This window comes from Notothenia coriiceps, unplaced genomic scaffold (assembly GCF_000735185.1).
Source record: "Notothenia coriiceps isolate Sejong01 unplaced genomic scaffold, NC01 NC01_scaffold00031852, whole genome shotgun sequence".
Taxonomy (NCBI): Eukaryota; Metazoa; Chordata; class Actinopteri; order Perciformes; family Nototheniidae; genus Notothenia; species Notothenia coriiceps.
The window spans coordinates 253,926-273,368 of NW_011364553.1; the positions used below are offsets into that span (position 1 = coordinate 253,926).

A 19,443-nucleotide genomic window follows, 5' to 3' on the forward strand; every position below is an offset into this window, starting at 1 on the left:
ACAGTTCAAAACTGTTAAAGTGGTAAAGTTTACATTTCCTTTTTTTGGTAACAAGGAGAAACAAAACAAGGAAGTGAAACAAATTCAGTTTTATTTTTCACAGCAGTGCATATACTCAACTCACAATTTCACATCTTAAAACTTAAATTGGACATTTAAAAGTGGCATCCCGCAGCTGGTAAATTGTTACAATGGTTCATACAATCGGAAAATATTAGTAACATTTGAGATTGCACCGGGCCATCAGGTGTTCAGAGACAGAATCTAGGATGTTTGTCAGTTTTGCCACAAAATGATTCAGCAATTATCAGATTTGTATTTTGCAATCGATATCCATTTCATTTCCATTTGCACTGGCTTGTGTTACATTTCAAAGAACGCAGTGTCAATATCCTCCTTTACACCCAGAACAATCAACTCACATTTCCAAGTAAGGCAGTCTATCTCACATTAAAATGCTTTAAAGATTAAAACGAGAGCAACGATGCTGGTGAGTAGAACTTCTGAATCACGTTTAACCCACACATTCCAGTGCATTTGGCTTGGTCATTGCTGCAGAGCTAATGGCAATAACCCAAAATTAAAATAAAGTTTAAAAAGTGGTCCGGGAAATCTTTAACACACTATGTTCCCGTTTCATTTCATTTTTTTTTTTTTTTTTAATTGCGTGCAATATAGTTGTTTTTTTGTACCTAGCTCATCCCTGCAGAGTGGTATTGTACTAAGTCTTACTACACCCCCAACCTGGACCCTATTGTAGTCTCAGTATCCTGATCAGATAAAATTATTGCATCCGGTATATAGATTCTTAATTGATATTTAGCACTTTAAAAAAATAAAATCCTATTCACAAAAGCCCTGTTTGTAAATTTAGGAGGTGAACTGGTGTGAGCATTTAAAATGTTCCTTATGCAAAGGAACCGTTTTCCCTACAATTCTCCTGTTCATCTAGCTGCTTGGATTTAAAAAGGCAAAGAGTAATCTGGGTCAGTGAACAGAAAGAAGCCATTTGCATTGTAATATAAAAAATCCCAAATCACAATCCCTGTCGTTACATTTTGAGGAAACAGTTTCAAGCCATTTGAAGAAAATAAGATGTGTACTGAATAGACGTTAAGAGTACCTTTTTTAAATGGATAGGTGAGGATGATTGATAAAATTGTTTCCTGAAGGCTGGAATATTGCAGTGTTAACTTCATATGAACTTAACAAAACAAGAGGCATTGGTTTAAAGCATAGTTTCCCCTCCATGTCAGCATCCTGCCTGTAGATGTGTGTATAATACCTGCTCCCAGAGCAGATGTCTCCCTGATGGTTTCTCTCATGGCGGTGGGTTTTCACTCAGCTAGCAGCGCAGCCAGCAGCTCAGGGTAGTTGGGCGTCCCCCAGCCCGTCACAGGGTCCCATGATGGAGCCGCACAGAAGCCTTTTCCCTGCACCTGTTCGTCCAGACAGCTCAGGTGACAGCCTTCAGTCACCTGCAGAGCATTCAGGAAACGCCATGAGTACAAAATGGGTAAGGGTTTCACTATTCTTTTATTTTTACACAATTCCTTAATGAATAATATACAACTCTACTGCTTCAATGTTACAATAGCCGTCACCTCAAATCTATCACTTGTCTGGTTTCATACTAAATGTGACACTACTGTAAAATTAGTTATTTTGTTCAGGAAATAAGGTTTTACATATTACAGTTCCGCTTTGAAAAACTTTCCAAATGTCTTCAGGGGGCTTTATTTAGAACACCTGCATCTGAATGAAATCCAATACGACTGTTCTGCCAAGTGACCTTTTCTTTTATGAATCCTATCATTATTTTTGCCACTGTCATTGAGGTCATAGAGAATGTGTTTTCTTGTGTTTCTAATATGCTACTTATGTCAATTAAATATGAGTCACTTTTGATAATGTTGTCCAGTTCAACACTACATTTAACTATGACATCAACATCATTGTAAGTAAATCAACACATCTCCGACATTGTCAACAAAAATGTAAAAATATTAATTAGATGAAAGGATAGATGGTTGAGCTGTGGTATTTAACTAAAATAGATTGCAGATACATGTGTACCAAAAGTGGCCCTTAGGTGTAAGTGTGATAGCTAAAATCTTTAATGGGAACTGCCGACGAATTTTACAACATTAATAACTTGACTTACATCAAACATAGCTTTTCCTTTGAGCTTGTAGAGGCGAGGGTTGAGGAAGCCGAGGACAGGAAGACCCTGCAGCAGCCGCTGGTCGTTGATGAGAGACAGCATGCCCCCGACCACAGGGGTAGACGCCTGGAAAACAGGGCAAGCAATGAGAAATAAATACTAAAATAAAAAATGAACGCTTCTTTAACAGCGACATTATAATCATGCTTGAGTGTTTGATTTAATTATATTTCTTTTTCAGCTTGTATATTTTTTACTCTGCTTTTTAGTCCACCAGTTATCTCATTTATTAACAATGTTCTATTCAATAACACCTGGTATTCCAAGTTTGACATATCTTACCGAGGTCCCAGACACCCAGGGGACAGGCACTTTGTTGATGACCACCCAATAGTTATCGGAGAGGGCGGCCAGGTCCGGATAGGCCCTGCCGCTGGTGTTGAAATATGCCTGAGGAGGGAGCGTTGCTGCTTCAGTCTTCAGGTACCCATCCACCGCACTGGCCTGCAGGAACACACGTTCATATAATTAATGACAGTCTGTAATAAGTGAGCATTACCACAGCTGAGGACCTGATATTATTACCTGGTAGTCGGGCATCTTGAAGACATTGCTGAAGCCTCCTCCACTGATGTAATCTGTTACTTCATACGTGACCTTAAATGGGTTTTTGAATGAAGTTCCTCCTACTGTAGTGACGTATGGGCTGAAACAAGAAGAATGACAGGGTTAGTGCTCTGCAACAAAGTCAATTCTGATGGCTTTTGGATTGACGTATGCACATCTGAATCCACCTTAGAGTGCAAGCTAAATTCTTTGTTCATTAAAATGGAAAATCTTTATGTCTTTGTAGAGTCCTACAACACTAATAAAGTGCTTTGTGGGGAAAAGCCTTTCGAAGTCCTATGCTAGTATCAAGCAGAAACGACTTTATTTCAAATGTTTTACCTTGATGCGGGAAAGCTTGGCCTGAAGGAGTTCTCTTTACCCAAATGTCTGCAGCCTGCACCACTGTCACCTGAACATAAAAACAAGATCGACACGATAAAGATTGTGGAAGGTAAGCGTGTTAAACCAGATCAGTGAGTGTAAAAGTGATGTAAGTATCATGACGCGTGTCTTCCTGAGATCTGGCAGCATTTCCAGCTTTGTTGTAAAATGTGGAAAAAGCTATGAGCAAAAAGTAATCCTGTTTTCCTGTTTCCTGGAGCCAACATGTCATCTGTGTTTATTTAAAACAATAAAAGCTGTATTCATGTTTCAAGTGAGCCCAAAAAAGCAAACATAATTTGATATGAAGACCAAACAAGATGATTTAGAAACTCAACCACAAACAATAGAGGTCTCAGTCAATGCATATAGAAGGAGTCTTTTGGAGTCACATGTTAAAAAGATAACAGGCTGAACTGTCCTCAGACAAGTTGGCTCTCTCAGACATTTTTTGCTGACATAGTATGAATGTAAATGTTTGTTGATTTAGTTTAGTGTCTCTGTTTGCATTTGGAAGTTGTTATCACAATTCCTCCTTACTGACCAGAAGCAAAGAGCAGAGAGATTCCCCTGACGCCAGCCTTCATAAACTCTGTGTTGACACGCATCATGTACGCAGTAGACAGGCTGTCTTCATCGTCTCCGTAGCTGATTGTGTGAACCCAGGGCAGGTCAGACATGTTGCTGAGCAAAAACATCCACTGGAGGAAAGGCTCCTGGGACTCGTGCCGACCTGTCGATTTAAAATCAATGTCAACTGAAAGTCAATACAGCCTTAGAATTGTAAGTTCTCCGTTCAGTTCACCACACTACAGACCTGGATTGGTGAAGACCCATGTGGAGATGTTAGCCCCTGTGCTCATGATGTACTCTACATCCAGACTGGCCTCAATCCCAGCCTTTCCTTCTCCCTGAGTGCCAACCACCCGGTCCACCTGAGAGAGATGCTGGAAGCTCCTGCCGTACATCCCCATGAACTCCGCCAGGTCTGCAGGGCTGTAGTACTGCTCCAGGAACTAAAAGACAGAACAGCTAGCTAAAGTGAGAAAGTACACCAAGTTGTGGTGAGATTATTGTGTCTGAGCTACTGTCTAACAGCAACACAACACACATTTAGATTTATAAAGGTAACCACACCTGAGCTACAGCCTGGCTGTTGTTCTGAGCTGTTCCCACATCAGCTGCTGTGAGGTTATAGCGGGCCCTCAAGATGGCGGGAGTCACCCCCAGGTGCACCCCTGCCTCAGACTGCTTCATCTCTCTGTGAGACGAGGCTTGGCTGAGGTCCTGCCCTTTAGGAGGGAGGCGGTGAAGCCCTCCAACTGTGGAAACAAGCAAAACAAATGTAAGTGCAGTTCCCATGTCAATATATTTAGCAATCACAGATGACAGCTGAACTTTTAAAAATGGTTCTCACCAAAGTCCAGGTGCTCGTGAACATCATCATGGACAGAGTAAGGAGCTGAAGACCTGACCTCAGAGTGGCCGTCCCTGGTGTAACGGTGGAAGTTGCTACCTGGTAGCAGCTTCTCTGCAACCCTGAATAAACAACAACAACAACAGGCTAAAAGTATTCAAATCCACCAAATTCTAGACAACGGTATGCATTTCCTGTTTTTTTTAAGTAACTCAATGTATATAACTTTATGCTGATTCACCAGTTAATAAAGCATGGATAGGTTTTTGAAGTAACTCAATGGCAAAACTGATATAACTTTATGTTGATTAACCAGTAAGTAAAACATGGATACGTTTTTTTTGTCCTTTTCTAAACATTTAATAACCATGGTCCATGATTTCAAAATCTCGAAGCTAACAGTGAGTTTGATTTTAAGCAATAACCACAGAAAGAGGAACAGTATCACGAGGAATGAGCATGGCCTTTGCATGGTTTGCACAAAGGGGGAACTTGAGCGAGACACTTTGTGTCTTAACTGTGTCAAGAGCAAGTAGAAAATATCGTTGTGTAAGCAGAACGAAATGTTGCTAAAAAAGATAATGCTTACGCTGCAGTCATGCTGCACTGTAGAAAGTCCTGAGTAAGTACAGTCAGGCAGTTTGTAATCCCATGACTCTGCAGCCAGTGATGCACCACCTTCTGGGTCAGTTTAGAGGGACGCACCAGGGAGGACACTTCATCCAGGGTGAGGTATTTACCTGTGGAGGACAAAACAGGCCTCTGTCACTCCATGTTCAGTATGACAGTCTATGAGGTTATTCTAGGTCCTAGTCCTTGAAGACTACTGGCAAGTATCAGACAGGCAGACCCCTACCATATAGTCCTGAGTCAGGGTCCGACACCAGTCCGAGTATTGACTCCAGCAGGTCAGAGTTTTGCTGCTTTAGGGCAAAGGTCAGCTCCAGCTGGTCTGTGGGATCCACCCGACCCCCATGGTTCCAGTCGTCTGGTATCCTGAGGAAGGTTTTTACTAAATGAATATGGCTTCACTTTACCTGATAGTGTGAAACTAAATAAATAGCTGCTAACAAAGCTGTTGCCTGTTAAGTGTATTGATGACTACATTTTGAAACATCACATTCATTTGGCCATTTTTGACCAACCACGAGTTGATTCATTTATTACATTACATGTTACTTGTTAGACGCTTTTATCCAAAGCGACTTACATACTCAATACTGTGGGCAATCCCCACAGGAGCAATTTGGGGTGAAGTGTCTCAGGAACACATCGACATGCTGACTGCAGTGGGGTTTGAACCTGTGCTCTTGATCCGAACACCAACGCTCTATCCACTGCGCCACACACGCCTCCATTTATACTATTCATGAGATCTTTACAAGGGTTTAAAAAAAATCCAAAGCATGGTACAATATACCTGATCTTTTAACTGAATATGGAGCCACACATACTGAAATTCCCTAACTAGGCACATTATATAGCAATTCCCACAACAGTTTTCCAGACTCCAACATCCATAATCCTTATCAAAGAATATTGTTAAAACTTCCCCTTTTATACAAGTATTTCCCGCAAAATTGGGCTGTCAAAACCGGTCTGTATTTATGAAAATGTTTTAATTAGGCTTGACTCTCAAATTTGAGAAAGAGTGTTTAAATAAGGTGAAATACGAAATAGATTTAATAATTTACAGATAGATAGGGAAATGGCTCTTAAAGGGGATTTGCTCACAAGACATCTTGGTCATATTCCAGATAGCCACTCCAGACCAACGAGCTGAACAACAAGGTGAGGGAGAAGGTCAGCCTGGTGGAAGGAGAAACAAAACAATTTAGAATAGAATGTACACATGCAGAGTTTTTAAAGACACCTACATATAGCAGGGACATACGGAAGTAAGGTACTTGCGGGCACAACAAAACAAAGTCTCAATGTGACTCGACTTAGTTTGTAGGTCACATTAACGCATTTATGAAAAGGCAGATACACGCTTGTGAAACGAGTTTCTAACTATATTGAGAACAAAAAGAAACATGGTTATTTATAGTAACCTCAAAATTATGTGAAGATGTTAACTCGCTATGTTAGCTGGCAGCTATCTAGGTCAGCTCAAAAGGTAAAACCAAAAATATCAGATGCGGAATCACAGTTCACGGTAAACCGAGTGAGCGCTTTCTGGACCCTTTATCTCCCTGTTAGCTTGAATTAAAATACACAACTATGAACATTTACAAAGCACTCACAGTGTGTTCATCCTGTCCTCGGTTAGTTGTGTACACTCATCTGTTGTGTCTGCTGAGCAGCCTGTTATAAATGCAGCAGTCACATGACATGTTTTCACGTGATCTTGCCTTTTTTTTTTAAAGCTTAGGAATGTATACAAAGCAAAATAGAATACAGTTAAAAATATAATAAATGTAATAACAATCAAAAAATATAGTAAACCAAACAAAAAAGGGATAAAGAAAATGACGAACATTAATTATTAGAATAACGTTGTTTTTTTAAAGGGCTCCAAAAAATGATCAAAACTTATGACCCTGATATAGCTTCATACTCCAGCATTAATTTTCTGAATTAATTACATTTTCTGAAAGATGTCAACATCTTCTGAAATGATTTGTCAACAATTAACCAGAGGATTATTAGTAATCTCAATCACTTATTTTTAGCTGGTGCATTATGGTAACTTTACAACATTCAACCAATTTCATTGGGAACATACTCTTTCAATAGCTTCCATATCATGTAACTTTGTGTCCAATTCAATGTAGAATTGCATTTCTGTGTTTTTTGTCGATTTCTTAAGAATATTGTTATACAAATTTAGCATTTTATTCATCAAACATTTAGAATTTCTTTACAATACATTCAGGGGCGCCGTAAGGGGGGTAACTTGTGTATATCATGTACTGCCCAAATAATATAAAATAAAGTTTTCTAAAAAAATAAAAAAAGTAAGGGGGTGAAAAGTTAGGACGATTCTATGGGACCGTGACTGACAGGGCCCCCAAACATTTTTAGAACATTGTGAAAAAAAGTTGAAGTCACCTTTCATCAATCATCAACAATTACCATTAATATAACGTTAAATTGATAATGTATTCACTAAACTTACGATTCATTTCACTTTTTCTCTTCCAAAAGTTAATTATCCAAAGCCTTTGTACACCCCCCTCTATTTACATGTAATGGTTTGGTCCGGCCTCCAAACGCTGTGCGGCACTGCACTTTCTGGCAGAGAGTGAGAGCATGTGAGGAGGTATGCTAGTACTTTTATATATAGTCTATGGTACTTACGTGTGTACAATGTCTCAACAACTAACAAAGTCAGGCTTTCAAAAAAGAAAAGAAAGGAGAGAAAGACAAGAGAGAGGGACTAAAGGGCCACAGTATATCACCCAGTTTTTCAAAAATAAAAGGTAGGTGTGGTCCATGAGTGGTGGAAATTAACTAAGCTTATTCCATTGTAAATACTAATTGTAATGTTTTGCAGACATTAAGTAGCCTACTGTTATCTTCACCGAAAATACAGAGGTTTTTCATTTCACTCCTCTTTTAGCTGACATTTAATAAATGCAGGTACATTTTTAGCAGCTATTCATACTAAATCAGTTGTCTCCCCCCCTGGTGCCAGGACCAAGTTCCATATTTAGGCTTAGCAGCCCTGTCCCTGTCCCAGCCCTGTCCCCCCATAAGGCTTTGCTGTCTTGCCATGCTGTCCATTGAAAGCCTGGCTAGAAAGCTGGACTTCAAGGAATTGATCAGTGACTTTGCCTGTAAGAAGGCAAGGCGCTGGGCTCTTGGTGAGCAAGGCTGAGCAAGGGCTCGTAATAACTATTTTATAAATGATAATATTGGTGTTAATGTTCACTTTATTTTAATTTAAGAGGCCATGTATATTTAAGTTATAGTTATTTTTGATTTATTAAAGTTCCATTCAAAAATGTTATTAAAAAGGCATGTACACCATAAAAGATTACTATTGAGATCTATTGTCAGGAATGTTAGTGTTATATCAAATAGTGAATTCTACTGCAGCAGAATGTTGCACGTCTGCACAGTGTTATATTTTCACCGCTGAGTGTCAGTAAATATTGTGCAGTTAGTATTGGACTACAAGATAGATGCAAGCCTGTACAGGTAGAGTTATTTAAAGCATAAATGGGTTGGTTGGGATCTGGAAGTGTGGTTACAGCAATTGTGCTTGGTTGGCGTTGGGTGGGGGCCCAATGTGATATCTTTTCATGTGGCCCAAAATCCCTGGCGGCGCCCCTGAATACATTCAATGTCTTGTGACCCAATGATTCCTAATCAAGGCGGCAATTGATTGCTGGAGGAGTAGGACACACTTCTTTTTTGTAGTCAATAAGACACAACATGAAAACATTTTTTAAAAGTATTTTATTCGCATCACTATAATTAATAAAAATGAAAGGTGGACAAAACACTAGTTTTAAACTTAAAATATGAATGACATCTTATATATTTTTACCATATCATTACATCTGTTGTGAATCTTGAATGACAAACTATGTCTGGAGTAAGAGAGGAGAGATCAGTTGCATGGAAAGAAGACAAGTCATCTCTCCTTTACGCCACAGAAAGCCAAGAGCAGACTGTCAGACGGAGAGAAAACCAGGAGCTCCATCAGGTGCATTATATGATACACACACACACACACTTCACTGACCTGGGTCTATTTAATCCATAGAAACTCCTTTAATAAAATAAGATATAAAATGAAATACATGGAAAGTATATCATGTTTGTTGTTAATTGAAGTTGCACTGCAGTCGTGTGTAACATTCAATTATGTCTTTAGTTTTTAAATCAGTGGCTCTCATTTGCAGCTAAAGAGGTTGGGCATTACTTTCATAGATAAATTGTCTCAACACAAAAATATGTTACACTACCCATGTTGTTTATTCCACATTAAAAACCAATTCTCAAGGTTAAATTAAATACAAAACAATGATTCAACTCTTACATGTGTAAGACTGGACAATGGTCACATCTCCAGTGTAATCGATTGATTTTAAGTAATAGGAACTAGATCACAGATTTACGCAGTTTCAGCTGCAATCAGGCATTGTCTGAGAAGTAAAAATCCTCTTCCTCTCCGCTTTCAGACAGCACGGCATCTTTTTCAGGAAACATCTCCCAAACCACAAAGCTGTCATTTTCTAGTAAAAAAAAGAGAGAACAAGTGTGTTTGTGTTACAAGTGTCAAAATAACTACCATCAACATTGTTTTACAGCTTTGGAAATATGTTTACTTAACTTTTACAAGTCTCACAGTGTCATAATGAACATCAAGTTAAACAGCTCTCCCTGTATTTATAAAATACCAGCACTATAAACTTCAAAGTAGCTAAAGGGCTATTTGATTATACCCTACACATTTCTCACGAGTCCTACCTGTGTTAGCACATCTTCTCATTGCTTGTTTAACTGATGGTGTCGGTGCGAAGGTCTGAAAGAAAAAAGATTGAAAATGTTTTTGCAATAAAATATTAAAATCCATGCGCTAAAAGATATTAACGTCATAAATGAACTACAATAAAAGCAGTACCTTTGAGGAAGTAGCCTGTTTGCAGACCTGAAACTGATTCATCTTCATCCTCATCTGGAGCTTATGGATGTACTTTTCGTTATTGGTCCTTAAAAATTAAGAAAAATGCAGGTTAGACACTTCAATCACACCTCAATTCTGAGGAAGAATTCAACGTCACTCACCTGTTTGGAGAGCCTATCATGCCAGGAGAGAGATGCAGACCTTGAGGAGTCTTTACTTCTGGGAAAACTGTTGAGGTGGGGCTCAGTGGCTCCATCTCTGACAGATTGAAGTCTTCTTCACTCTGACACATGGAGGGAACCTACGGATCAAGATAGTCATGAAGGGAACAGTTATCACTCATTCTGTATTGTATCGTGATGCTATTATTTTTGCAAAATACAAAAAACAAAAGGGGAACTAACCTCAAAACGTTTCCTCTGCATGTACTCGGAGCTGAAGGCGTCCTCAACATCTTCTCTGGGCATGGCCTCCAGGAACTCACGCACTTGCTGCTTCCTTTTAAAGGTTCCCAATCCGGCAGATATCAAAGGAGGATCTGTAACTAGGCATAGATTATAGTTTGTCAGATTTCCGCATGCCAAGTCTTTTCCAAAAAGAAATAAGATGCAAGATAAGCTGCCATTCAAACATTAGAACGTTCTCTACCTGGATCTTCTGTTGCTTTCACTTTCTCCTTCTTCTTCTTTCCTTCCGTCTGTTTCCTGGCTGTCTTCTCAGGAGTCCGGGAGGTTCCCTGCCATGTGTGCTGGCAGTGGCACTCTTCTGCAGAACGTGTCCCAACCATTCTCGCCACCTTTCCCCAGTACCCTGACATGTCCTTAGGAAAGTAGGACACAGCCCTGGAAAACACAACAAAGGACACAACAAAGGACACACCAGTGAGCGTGAAATCAGGACAGAAGTATGTGACTTTCTCATTTCAGTAGGACTACAACACTTACTTTAGAAGTTTCATAAGCTCGGCCTCTGTCCACCCGTCTTCGTCTTGCTCTGGTCGATGTGGCGCTTTGCCTTCTTTTGCTTTGGGCTTTTTCTCGAGGGATTTTGTCAATTTAGGCGAAGGCTTTGGAGGTGATAGGGACTTAGTGTATGTGCTCTGCTTCTGTTTTCTACGTGTTCCTCTGGTTCTCCTCACAAGATCCTCCTCAGAAGACGTGGATGAATTCCTTGTATCTACTCTCCTGCTGCTCTTCCTTTGCACCATCCCCATCTTCTTTCTCTCGTTGACCTCATCCTGTGAAGATGCTGAAGTTGATGATTCTAGGAGTCTAGGGGCAAACCGTTTGCATCCCCTGACTTTCTTTAAAGGGCTTGTGGTGTCAGGCGTCCGCAGGTATTCAAGGGAGTCAGAGAGATTCTCATCAGGCTTAACCTTGGCTCGAGTGTGTCTGCGGGAAGGAGCTTTGACCCTCCTCAGTGGGACTGATGCCTCTTTGTTGTTGACTGGTTCACATTGTTTTCTGCCTGGAAGCATGGAAGTCAGATTGTCAGCAAGCTACTCAGAAATTATCTCAGTAGACTAAAACTCCAAGTTATCTTTACCTTCACTGCGGGCAGGTTTCTGTGACGTCTTCGAAGAAACTGTTGTTGTATCATTCTGTCATAGAAATGAAACATGGTCACATTATTCTGAAATATTAGTTATTTGTACAAATATTCTGGCTTGTTATGTAACCTTTGAGTTCAATTTATGGTGCTTACCAAGCAGATGCTGGTTTCATAACATGCATGGATGGTAACATTCATGTGTGCATCCATAACAACTCTCCCTCCTTTCCAATACTCAAGAGGCGCTTTGAGCACACGGCCACTTCGGGACACCTTAGCTTGTGTCAAGGGGGCAGAAGGACAGGAATCCGCTGGAGAAAAGGAGAAACATACAACGTTTTTTTAAAAGTATTTAAGAACAATGTCTATAGTATTCAGACACATATGTTAAAAATGCACTTCCACACATACAAATCTACGATAACATTTATTTTCCATGCTAGTGTCTCTAGAGAAGGCAATGTTGATCTGTAGGCAGGTTCAACGACCATTTTATTTATCGCAACCGATGGCTCAGGATTTCTAAACTTTGGGGATTAAAAATCTCCATTTATTTGCCATGATGTTAAACAAAGAATGTATCTTCTACTTACGTGTCTTTAACAACTTTTGCTTTTGCCGCTTCACAGAACGGCTAGTAGGTGCATCAGGATTAGTCTTCGATAAGACGCTTCTCTTCTCACTGTTCCTGTCTGTGCCACTGCTGGGGTCGCTGCAACAAAACAAAACTGAGTTACAAGAAGTATTTTCAGTTTAATTCTGCATGCTTAGGTAGGTCATTTTGGAGAAACCAGCTCGAGATCGCTAGAATTAGAAAATACACAGCCAGAGAAAATCTACCACTTCCTTACAGAGCCCCTCCTCCAACACACACGAACGTGCACATGACCAATGAGGGCACTAGATAAGTTTGTGCACAGATGGAAGGCTGACAGGCAGGTAGGCCATCCAGTTATTTTAGCCGGGCCGGCTCAGATGATTGGTCAAGCTTTTTATAGTACTACAGCTTCCAGAGATACACTTTTGTAAGTATTTATTGTCAAAGCATTTCATATATTCATTGCTATCGGGATGTTAAGAGCATTCCATGGAATATAACAGAAAGTGTATCTCGAGCCGGTTTCTCAAACTTACCTACCCCACCTTTAAGGGATTCAACATCACAATAACATCTATTTTCTGTGATAGCATGAACAAAACAGAAATTCATATTCTTACTCTCTTGACTCTGATAGTAGCTTCTCATAAAGTGCCTCCCAGTTTGGAGGAAACCCCTTAGCGAACTTCTTCAAAAGCCACTTGGGAAACTCTGCAGCTACATACAAAAATAGTATTATACCACACTGTGTTCGGTTATGGTTACACGGCTATGCGCATATTATTAAAAAAAGATCTACCTGAACAGAATCTGTCTTACCAGTGTCAGCGGTCATGTACATTTTGCCGATCAGGATGTAAACGCTGCCGGAGGCCGACTTCACCACCGTGTTAGAAACCCGCTCCACAAGGATGCTACTGTTCCAGAGCACGTTGGCGTCCCTGGGTGGAAAACATAAGTAAAAACAAATCTAGTGTTTATATTAAACCACAAAAAATGTATTCAAAATATAAAGCATGAACATAGCTGTCTCAAAGGACAGTAGCTAGTAAGAATTATACAAAATGTGTTCTAATTAACTTATATTGTTTAGTTTTACTTGTTTTAAAACTAAACAACATTTACCTGTGGGTTCCACCAAGAAACAGACCGTTGCGATCTCTCTTCAGGAACCACTTTTTAAGATAAATCACAGTCTCCTGCCAAAGAAGAAAACACAAGCTTTATTAGAAATTAAAAAACTAAATTACCAAGAAGAAATAAACTTTAAATTAATTGAATTTGTCTTAAAATGTGCCTGCACATTTTAATCTTGGTTTATGAAGTTTGCCAGAAGATTCTTTTATTTTCACAAATGTCACCCCTTTCATCAATCAAAGTATTACAATATACTGTATATTAATTTTAAATACTTCTACTTACACATGGAATTTTTTTGGGCAGCCTCCAATTACTTCGCTTGAACAAGGCTTCTTTCTTCGGTAGTGAGACCCGTGGTGAATTGAGCACAAGGGGGTCTTCATGCAGGAAAGGTTGTGGCGACAGAACAGGGTTGGCGACGTTCTCGGAGGGATCGGTTTCTGATTGGCTGTCAGCTGACGCTTCTCTGGGCCGGTTGACAGGAACCACATTTTCAGGAAAATCTCTGAGGACATTGTCCTCCATCTCACCCATGTTGTGAGCTTTAAATGGAGAAGAAAACTAGTCAAAACAAGACACCGAACAAATCTAAAAATCAACTATTGTCTATACATGATGGCTAAAACATTATGCATTGTAGGATTTAAGTATTAATATCACACACCCTGAAAAAAGAGATCCCTGGTGCAATTGCTGACTTTATTAACTTCCTGCTGCTCTATTTTAGATTCCCTCTTCTTCATGGTAGCGAACATCTTGGCTGGAGACATTGGAGGACATCTTTTCACAGCAACACAGCACTCTGTTCCAAGCAACAAAAAGCCAACATTACACTAATTTCCCTTGATTAGTAGGGAAGTTTGAATTTGAACAAAACAAAAAAATAATGTCTCACGTTTCATTGCTATTAAACTTTGTGGTTTGGATACCACAGGTTCATGAGTGAACTGGTCCATCTCTGATTGGTCAGCAGAGAATCCTCTAACATTACCAACATACTCACTGAAAGCACTGGAGGTTTTCCTTTCTGGTTGTGTGCTGACCTTTCTACAGCTACTGACTTTGTCAAACTCCTGCGGCTCCCATGGTCTCTTCCTCAATCTATTTCTCATGGGTGACAACATAAAGGGTGGAGGCATCCGTTTGTCAACAGGAGGATAGCCCTCACCAAACACATTGTTTACAAAGTCATGTTCCAATGGTTGTCTTTTTACTGAAGTTCTACTGAACCCATGGAAACCAGCCGAGTCTCCGATCTGAGCTGGTTCAGTGTGGATCGGTGGTCTGATCGACAGAGCTGTTGACTCCAGGAAAGCTCTGTTTCTCGGTGTGCACCCATGTCCTCCAAGAGGCACTTCCTCTAAACGCTCGCTGCTGATGTCCGAAAACGAGCAACCGAAACCTTTCTGAGGACTCGATATGGGAGAGAGAGTTAATGCCTGTGCTTCATCACGATAAGAACTAGACCTCTTATTCTCTTTAAATTGTTCGGTCATCCAAGTGCTCTCTGATCTCTTCCTGGGCGACTTAAAAACTCCCCCGTGTTTCTCCCGTATGCCAGACAGCGGCTCCTTGCCTGGAAAAGTCCACTGATTCGCGGACCGATTCTCTTCTCTCACTTTAGACTTGAGCTTAGCAAACACCCTGGCAGGAGATTCAAACTGCGGATTTGTGCGTTTTGATATATGCTGATGCGACGCCATGGTTTGACGAAGGGAAAAAAATGCTAGCTGCGTATGCTAGCAGCTAGCTTGCTCGCCGCAAATTTTAAATATCTCATCACCGCCGCGTTTGGTTAGAAACCTGTGACGTACTGCCAAAACAAGACGTCACTTCCGCACATGACCACCCTTTCACAATAAGAGATCTTTTTAATGTACCTTCCCAAACCAAAGATGCTGTACCGTCTGTGCTGCTGAAAAAAAAGTCATATTTTAATATGTGGAAAGATATTTTAAAAAGTAATAGCATGCTATTTCATGAAGTTGGAAAATCAGTCATAGTATTTGAAAACAAAGTCTCATGTTGAAAAAAAAGTCATAGTTTACAACGTCAACAAATATGAAAAATGCAAGAGTATAATATGTCGAAAAATATGAGAAAAGTCATAGTAGTATGTCATTGGTGTTATTTTATTTTATTCTATACGACTTGGTTCAATGTAGCTATCTTCTCCACTGATCAATATAACTAAGTATGCAATGTAGGCTACCCTTTTTTTATGTTAAAGATTGATTATTGTTCATTAAAAAAATGTCTTTGTTTTTTTACTTTTCGATTTCCGGGTCAAGTCACACTTCCGGGTGAGCTTGTTTATTTTTCAGCGGTCGCCGCTGGTTGTCAGTCAGTTAGCTCGCCAGTAGAACAGTGAACTTCACAGGAAGAACATGTCCTGTATTGTTTTTAATTTATACAAGCAGTGCAACTTTAACAATTTAAACAAAGCGGACTGTTATTACTTTCAATATATTTGGATATACAGTGTTGTTTCGCTGTTTGAAAACTCCTGAGCCGGTGTGACTCAAGTGATGCAACATGGCAGCAACTCCTCTCAGTATGTGTCTCTTTTCCGCACTAAGGAGACACACTCGGTGTCAAAGCCGGGGATTAAACTCTTTGGCCGAGAGGACAGTGAGCCGGGTGTCCTCTGTGGTGACATGTAACCGCAGAGAGGGGGACCTCGACAGGAGACCCAGTGTGGAGCGGGACAGGAGAAGCGGTCAGGACAGCAGCAGCTCTCCCCTGCTGCGGTCACTCTCTGTGGGGCTGGGACTCTGCGCTGTGGCTCTTCTGGACAGTCGAACAGATGAACATGTAGAGGACGGAAGAGTGTCTTTATCCGGGCGGCTTCTTGGACTCACCCTGCCATCAGCTCACTGTGCCTCTCCCTTTAAACCCGACACCCCCCGGTATAAATACAACTTTATTGCAGATGTGGTGGAAAAGTCTAATCCAGCTGTAGTGTACATTGAAATCGTGGGCAGGTGAGTTGAGTTAAAGACTGTTTTCCTTCGTGGTGCATGTTGTTCAACCGTGTTTTTAAAAAAAACACACAATGATAATAAGCTTCAACAATACAATAATGGAAGGAAAAACAACATGGGTATTGATGAGAATTATTAAGCAATAATGTACTTTTAGAATATTGTAGCACACTATCTATCAGAGAACTTGATACATACCTTAAGGTAGGTCCTGTTTACCAACATCTTGAAGAAGCTGCATGTTTCTTAATTGCTAAAATAATGTTTTGTATTCCTCTCTCTGTGCAGATTAACTTATTAATGAATTTCCTTTCCAGGCTGAATAAATAAACTACTGTTACTGTTTTACAGACACCCATTTTCAGGAAGAGAAGTCCCTGTGTCAAATGGCTCTGGTTTCATCATCAGCAGTGACGGTCTCATCGTCACCAATGCTCATGTTGTGGCCAACAAGAGAGGCGTCCGTGTGAAGCTCACCAACGGGGACACGTACAATGCCACTGTGCAAGATGTTGATCAAGCAGCAGATATTGCCACCATTAAAATCACTGCAAGGGTAAACAACTGCTTAAATAATTTTATGTTGTTTATTTGTTTACCTCACTGGAAGTGCTTACATCACTGTAACAGACAGGATCAGATCATTTAGACAGGATCAGATCATTTAGAAGTAATAACAGTTAAGAGAAAGAACACAAGAAAATGGCAATTCAGCCATTGCACTTGGTATTAACATGATTTCATGATTTCAGCCTGTCTAATGGTCAAGATCATAAGATACGTCAGATCATTGTATTTTCTTTGTCTTCAGTTAAATAGTCTCAATGCTGTACTCCATCTTTGCCTGAGAATTACAAGCTCTACTTAAAAACCACTATAGCAATACTATGTTTTCACCCTTTCAAAAGCATTACTGTTATATTTATAAAAAAGGCAGGACACTTGCATGATAGGAGCATCAGGCCAATTGATGAAATAGTAAGCTTTATCCCCTTGATGTACGACTGACCTACGAGCAGTGTGGATGTGTCTATTAATCGCTATCTCTCCGCCTACCCTAAATGCAGAATCCTTTACCAACGCTCAGCCTCGGTCGCTCATCTGACATTCGACAAGGAGAGTTTGTGGTTGCCATGGGGAGCCCGTTTGCTTTAAGGAATACAATCACGTCAGGAATCGTCAGCTCGGTACAGAGAGGCAGCAAGGAGCTGGGTCTGTCCAACTCCAACATGGACTACATCCAGACTGATGCAGCTATTGATGTGAGTTTCCTGCTGCCATTGTACTAAAAGGATATAAATGTACACAAAAACATATTGCTTTGACTGTATGTTGTTACGCTGACACATAAATGTTATGAACAATGGGGTCAGCAAAAACCCACGCTCGCTAAGAAGAAGTTCTGTGACTCTGAAATGTCTCATATTAACGTCATGCTTTGATTTTCTGTTCTGCAGTTTGGAAATTCTGGAGGTCCCCTGATTAACTTGGTGAGTCTCAGATTCAAACTTTAAATGTTCATCATCACCAAACCTGTTCTGTTTGTGGCTTTAGATTTGACTTTTAGTGATTTAAACGTAGTGTTGTGACAGTTGTAAATGCTACATGAAAGAACCCTCTTTATTTCACTTCCCGTTGCATTAGGGTAACTTTTTATTGTTACAGGATATGTTAACTGAGTGTGGGGATGATGTGTAATTAGCATAACCTTTAAAACGTTTTTAATTGTTTTAATTAATACAAGTAGCTTCCTACCAACTTGAAAAAACATCCCTTTCAATGACACTTCACACGTTTCTTAACCTAACTGGACTTTGATAGCCATAACATGCAATCTGAATGTTATCTCTGCTGTAATTAGGATGGTGAAGTCATTGGTATAAACACGATGAAGGTCACAGCCGGAATCTCCTTTGCTATTCCATCTGACCGCCTGCAACTCTTTCTGGATCAAGCATCAAAAAAGAAGAGTAAGAATCAGAATCTCAAAACTGTTCTCTGTAGCATTCAACTGTTTCCTCTTTAGAAAGCAAAAAAAGGTTTTACACTTCCTGTTTTTGTGCATCCTCTTCCAGATACTTGGTCTGGCGAGTCAGAGACGAAGCGGCGGTACATTGGCGTGATGATGCTGACCCTGACGCCGAGGTAAACGCTTAACAAGCAGGACGGGCTGCAGAAAAAACCTAGTCGAGGAGTTACAGCAGCGCTGGGTCCAAACTGAAATGTTTCTGTTTTTCCATTTGTTCCAGCATCATCGCAGAGTTGAAATTGAGAGACCCATCCTTCCCTGACGTGACACACGGCATCTTGATTCACAGAGTAATCATGGGCTCCCCGTCCGACAGGTAAGCAGACTGTGGATGTAGATGACTTACCATTCTAGCGTGAGTGTGGAAAACCTAGAACGTTTCCGAGAATAAATTGAATTTTTATTTATACATATGCTGATTACCCCTGGTTGGAGGTGGAGCTTTGCAATGTTTTCTATAGTAGGCAATGAATTTAGCATGTATATGTTGCTGCCAACCCATAATACTGTGGCCCTTGTTTCAGAGCTGGCATGCTACCAGGAGACGTGGTGTTGGAGATTAATGGAGTGAAGGTGAACACCTCAGAGGAGATCTACAAGGCTGTCCGCAGCAGCGACGAAATCACCATGGTGGTGCAGAGAGGACAGAAGCGGCTTCGACTGCAAATTACTCCAGAGTTCACAGAGTGATTCTTTCAGAGGGTCACATGATTAATACATGTTGTAATGTTTGATCTTGAGCTCTAGCATTTGAGGACTTTTGTTAAATATTTTGTTGATACCTCAAATGAAAGTATGTATTGCCTGAAACTGTCTTTCTCTACAAGGCTGTTTACTAAATAATGATTTGATGTCATTTCTAGAATCAAACAGTTTGAATCGTCGTAACCTGCCAGCACCTAAAGGCTTTAATGCTGGTCCAGTATTTATTCACCGGTTTCCCACAGTACAATAAATATGTTTTCTACCGCTAGAAAATGTGCCTAAAC

At 40.3% G+C, this 19,443-nt stretch overlaps 3 protein-coding genes across 4 annotated transcripts; 1 reads left to right on the plus strand and 2 right to left on the minus strand.

The window, feature by feature from the left end:
- Positions 1 to 74: 74 nt before the first annotated feature.
- Positions 75 to 6,894, minus strand: tpp1 (tripeptidyl peptidase I). The gene is made up of 13 exons (XM_010788373.1): positions 6,818 to 6,894; positions 6,306 to 6,380; positions 5,428 to 5,567; positions 5,161 to 5,311; positions 4,572 to 4,693; positions 4,292 to 4,476; positions 3,972 to 4,170; positions 3,699 to 3,887; positions 3,113 to 3,182; positions 2,750 to 2,870; positions 2,507 to 2,668; positions 2,165 to 2,290; positions 75 to 1,478 (listed from the first exon to the last, which is right to left on the minus strand). The coding sequence occupies exons 1-13, from the start codon at positions 6,826 to 6,828 to the stop codon at positions 1,338 to 1,340; spliced, it is 1,692 nt and encodes a 563-aa protein (XP_010786675.1). The 5' UTR covers positions 6,829 to 6,894; the 3' UTR covers positions 75 to 1,337.
- Positions 6,895 to 8,969: 2,075 nt separating this feature from the next.
- mis18bp1 (MIS18 binding protein 1) lies at positions 8,970 to 15,254 on the minus strand. 2 transcript variants are annotated; one of them, XM_010788375.1, is made up of 16 exons: positions 14,337 to 15,254; positions 14,106 to 14,243; positions 13,724 to 13,983; positions 13,427 to 13,500; positions 13,121 to 13,242; positions 12,922 to 13,018; positions 12,297 to 12,415; positions 11,857 to 12,014; positions 11,698 to 11,752; positions 11,097 to 11,619; positions 10,801 to 10,994; positions 10,557 to 10,690; positions 10,314 to 10,453; positions 10,150 to 10,237; positions 9,996 to 10,050; positions 8,970 to 9,760 (listed from the first exon to the last, which is right to left on the minus strand). In XM_010788375.1, the coding sequence occupies exons 1-16, from the start codon at positions 15,142 to 15,144 to the stop codon at positions 9,660 to 9,662; spliced, it is 3,066 nt and encodes a 1,021-aa protein (XP_010786677.1). In that variant the 5' UTR covers positions 15,145 to 15,254; the 3' UTR covers positions 8,970 to 9,659. The 2 variants fall into 2 exon arrangements, with proteins under 2 accessions (XP_010786677.1, XP_010786676.1); XM_010788374.1 differs by having other exon boundaries at positions 10,557 to 10,696.
- A 491-nt stretch (positions 15,255 to 15,745) lies between these two features.
- On the plus strand, positions 15,746 to 19,442 carry LOC104960364 (serine protease HTRA2, mitochondrial-like). Its single transcript, XM_010788376.1, has 8 exons — positions 15,746 to 16,425; positions 16,777 to 16,981; positions 17,493 to 17,687; positions 17,883 to 17,915; positions 18,287 to 18,395; positions 18,501 to 18,570; positions 18,675 to 18,770; positions 18,979 to 19,442. Exons 1-8 carry the CDS (start codon positions 15,977 to 15,979, stop codon positions 19,142 to 19,144), a joined length of 1,323 nt encoding a protein of 440 aa, XP_010786678.1. The 5' UTR covers positions 15,746 to 15,976; the 3' UTR covers positions 19,145 to 19,442.
- Position 19,443: the final 1 nt, after the last annotated feature.

Bases quoted from the DNA above. Each gene is read 5' to 3' on its own strand.
- LOC104960364 (XM_010788376.1), top strand. From the start codon at position 15,977: ATGGCAGCAACTCCTCTCAGTATGTGTCTCTTTTCCGCACTAAGGAGA. The intron at 16,982-17,492 runs GTAAACAACTGC...CCCTAAATGCAG, and splicing joins CCATTAAAATCACTGCAAGG to AATCCTTTACCAACGCTCAG. The intron at 17,688-17,882 runs GTGAGTTTCCTG...TCTGTTCTGCAG, and splicing joins AGACTGATGCAGCTATTGAT to TTTGGAAATTCTGGAGGTCC.
- mis18bp1 (XM_010788374.1), bottom strand. From the start codon at position 15,144: ATGGCGTCGCATCAGCATATATCAAAACGCACAAATCCGCAGTTTGAA. The intron at 14,244-14,336 runs GTGAGACATTAT...TGCTTGGAACAG, and splicing joins AAGTTTAATAGCAATGAAAC to AGTGCTGTGTTGCTGTGAAA. The intron at 10,238-10,313 runs GTGAGTGACGTT...TTAATTTTTAAG, and splicing joins ATGATAGGCTCTCCAAACAG to GACCAATAACGAAAAGTACA.
- tpp1 (XM_010788373.1), bottom strand. The intron at 5,312-5,427 runs GTAGGGGTCTGC...TGTCCTCCACAG, and splicing joins CCCTGACTCAGGACTATATG to GTAAATACCTCACCCTGGAT. The intron at 2,291-2,506 runs GTAAGATATGTC...CCTGTTTTCCAG, and splicing joins CCTGGGTGTCTGGGACCTCG to GCGTCTACCCCTGTGGTCGG.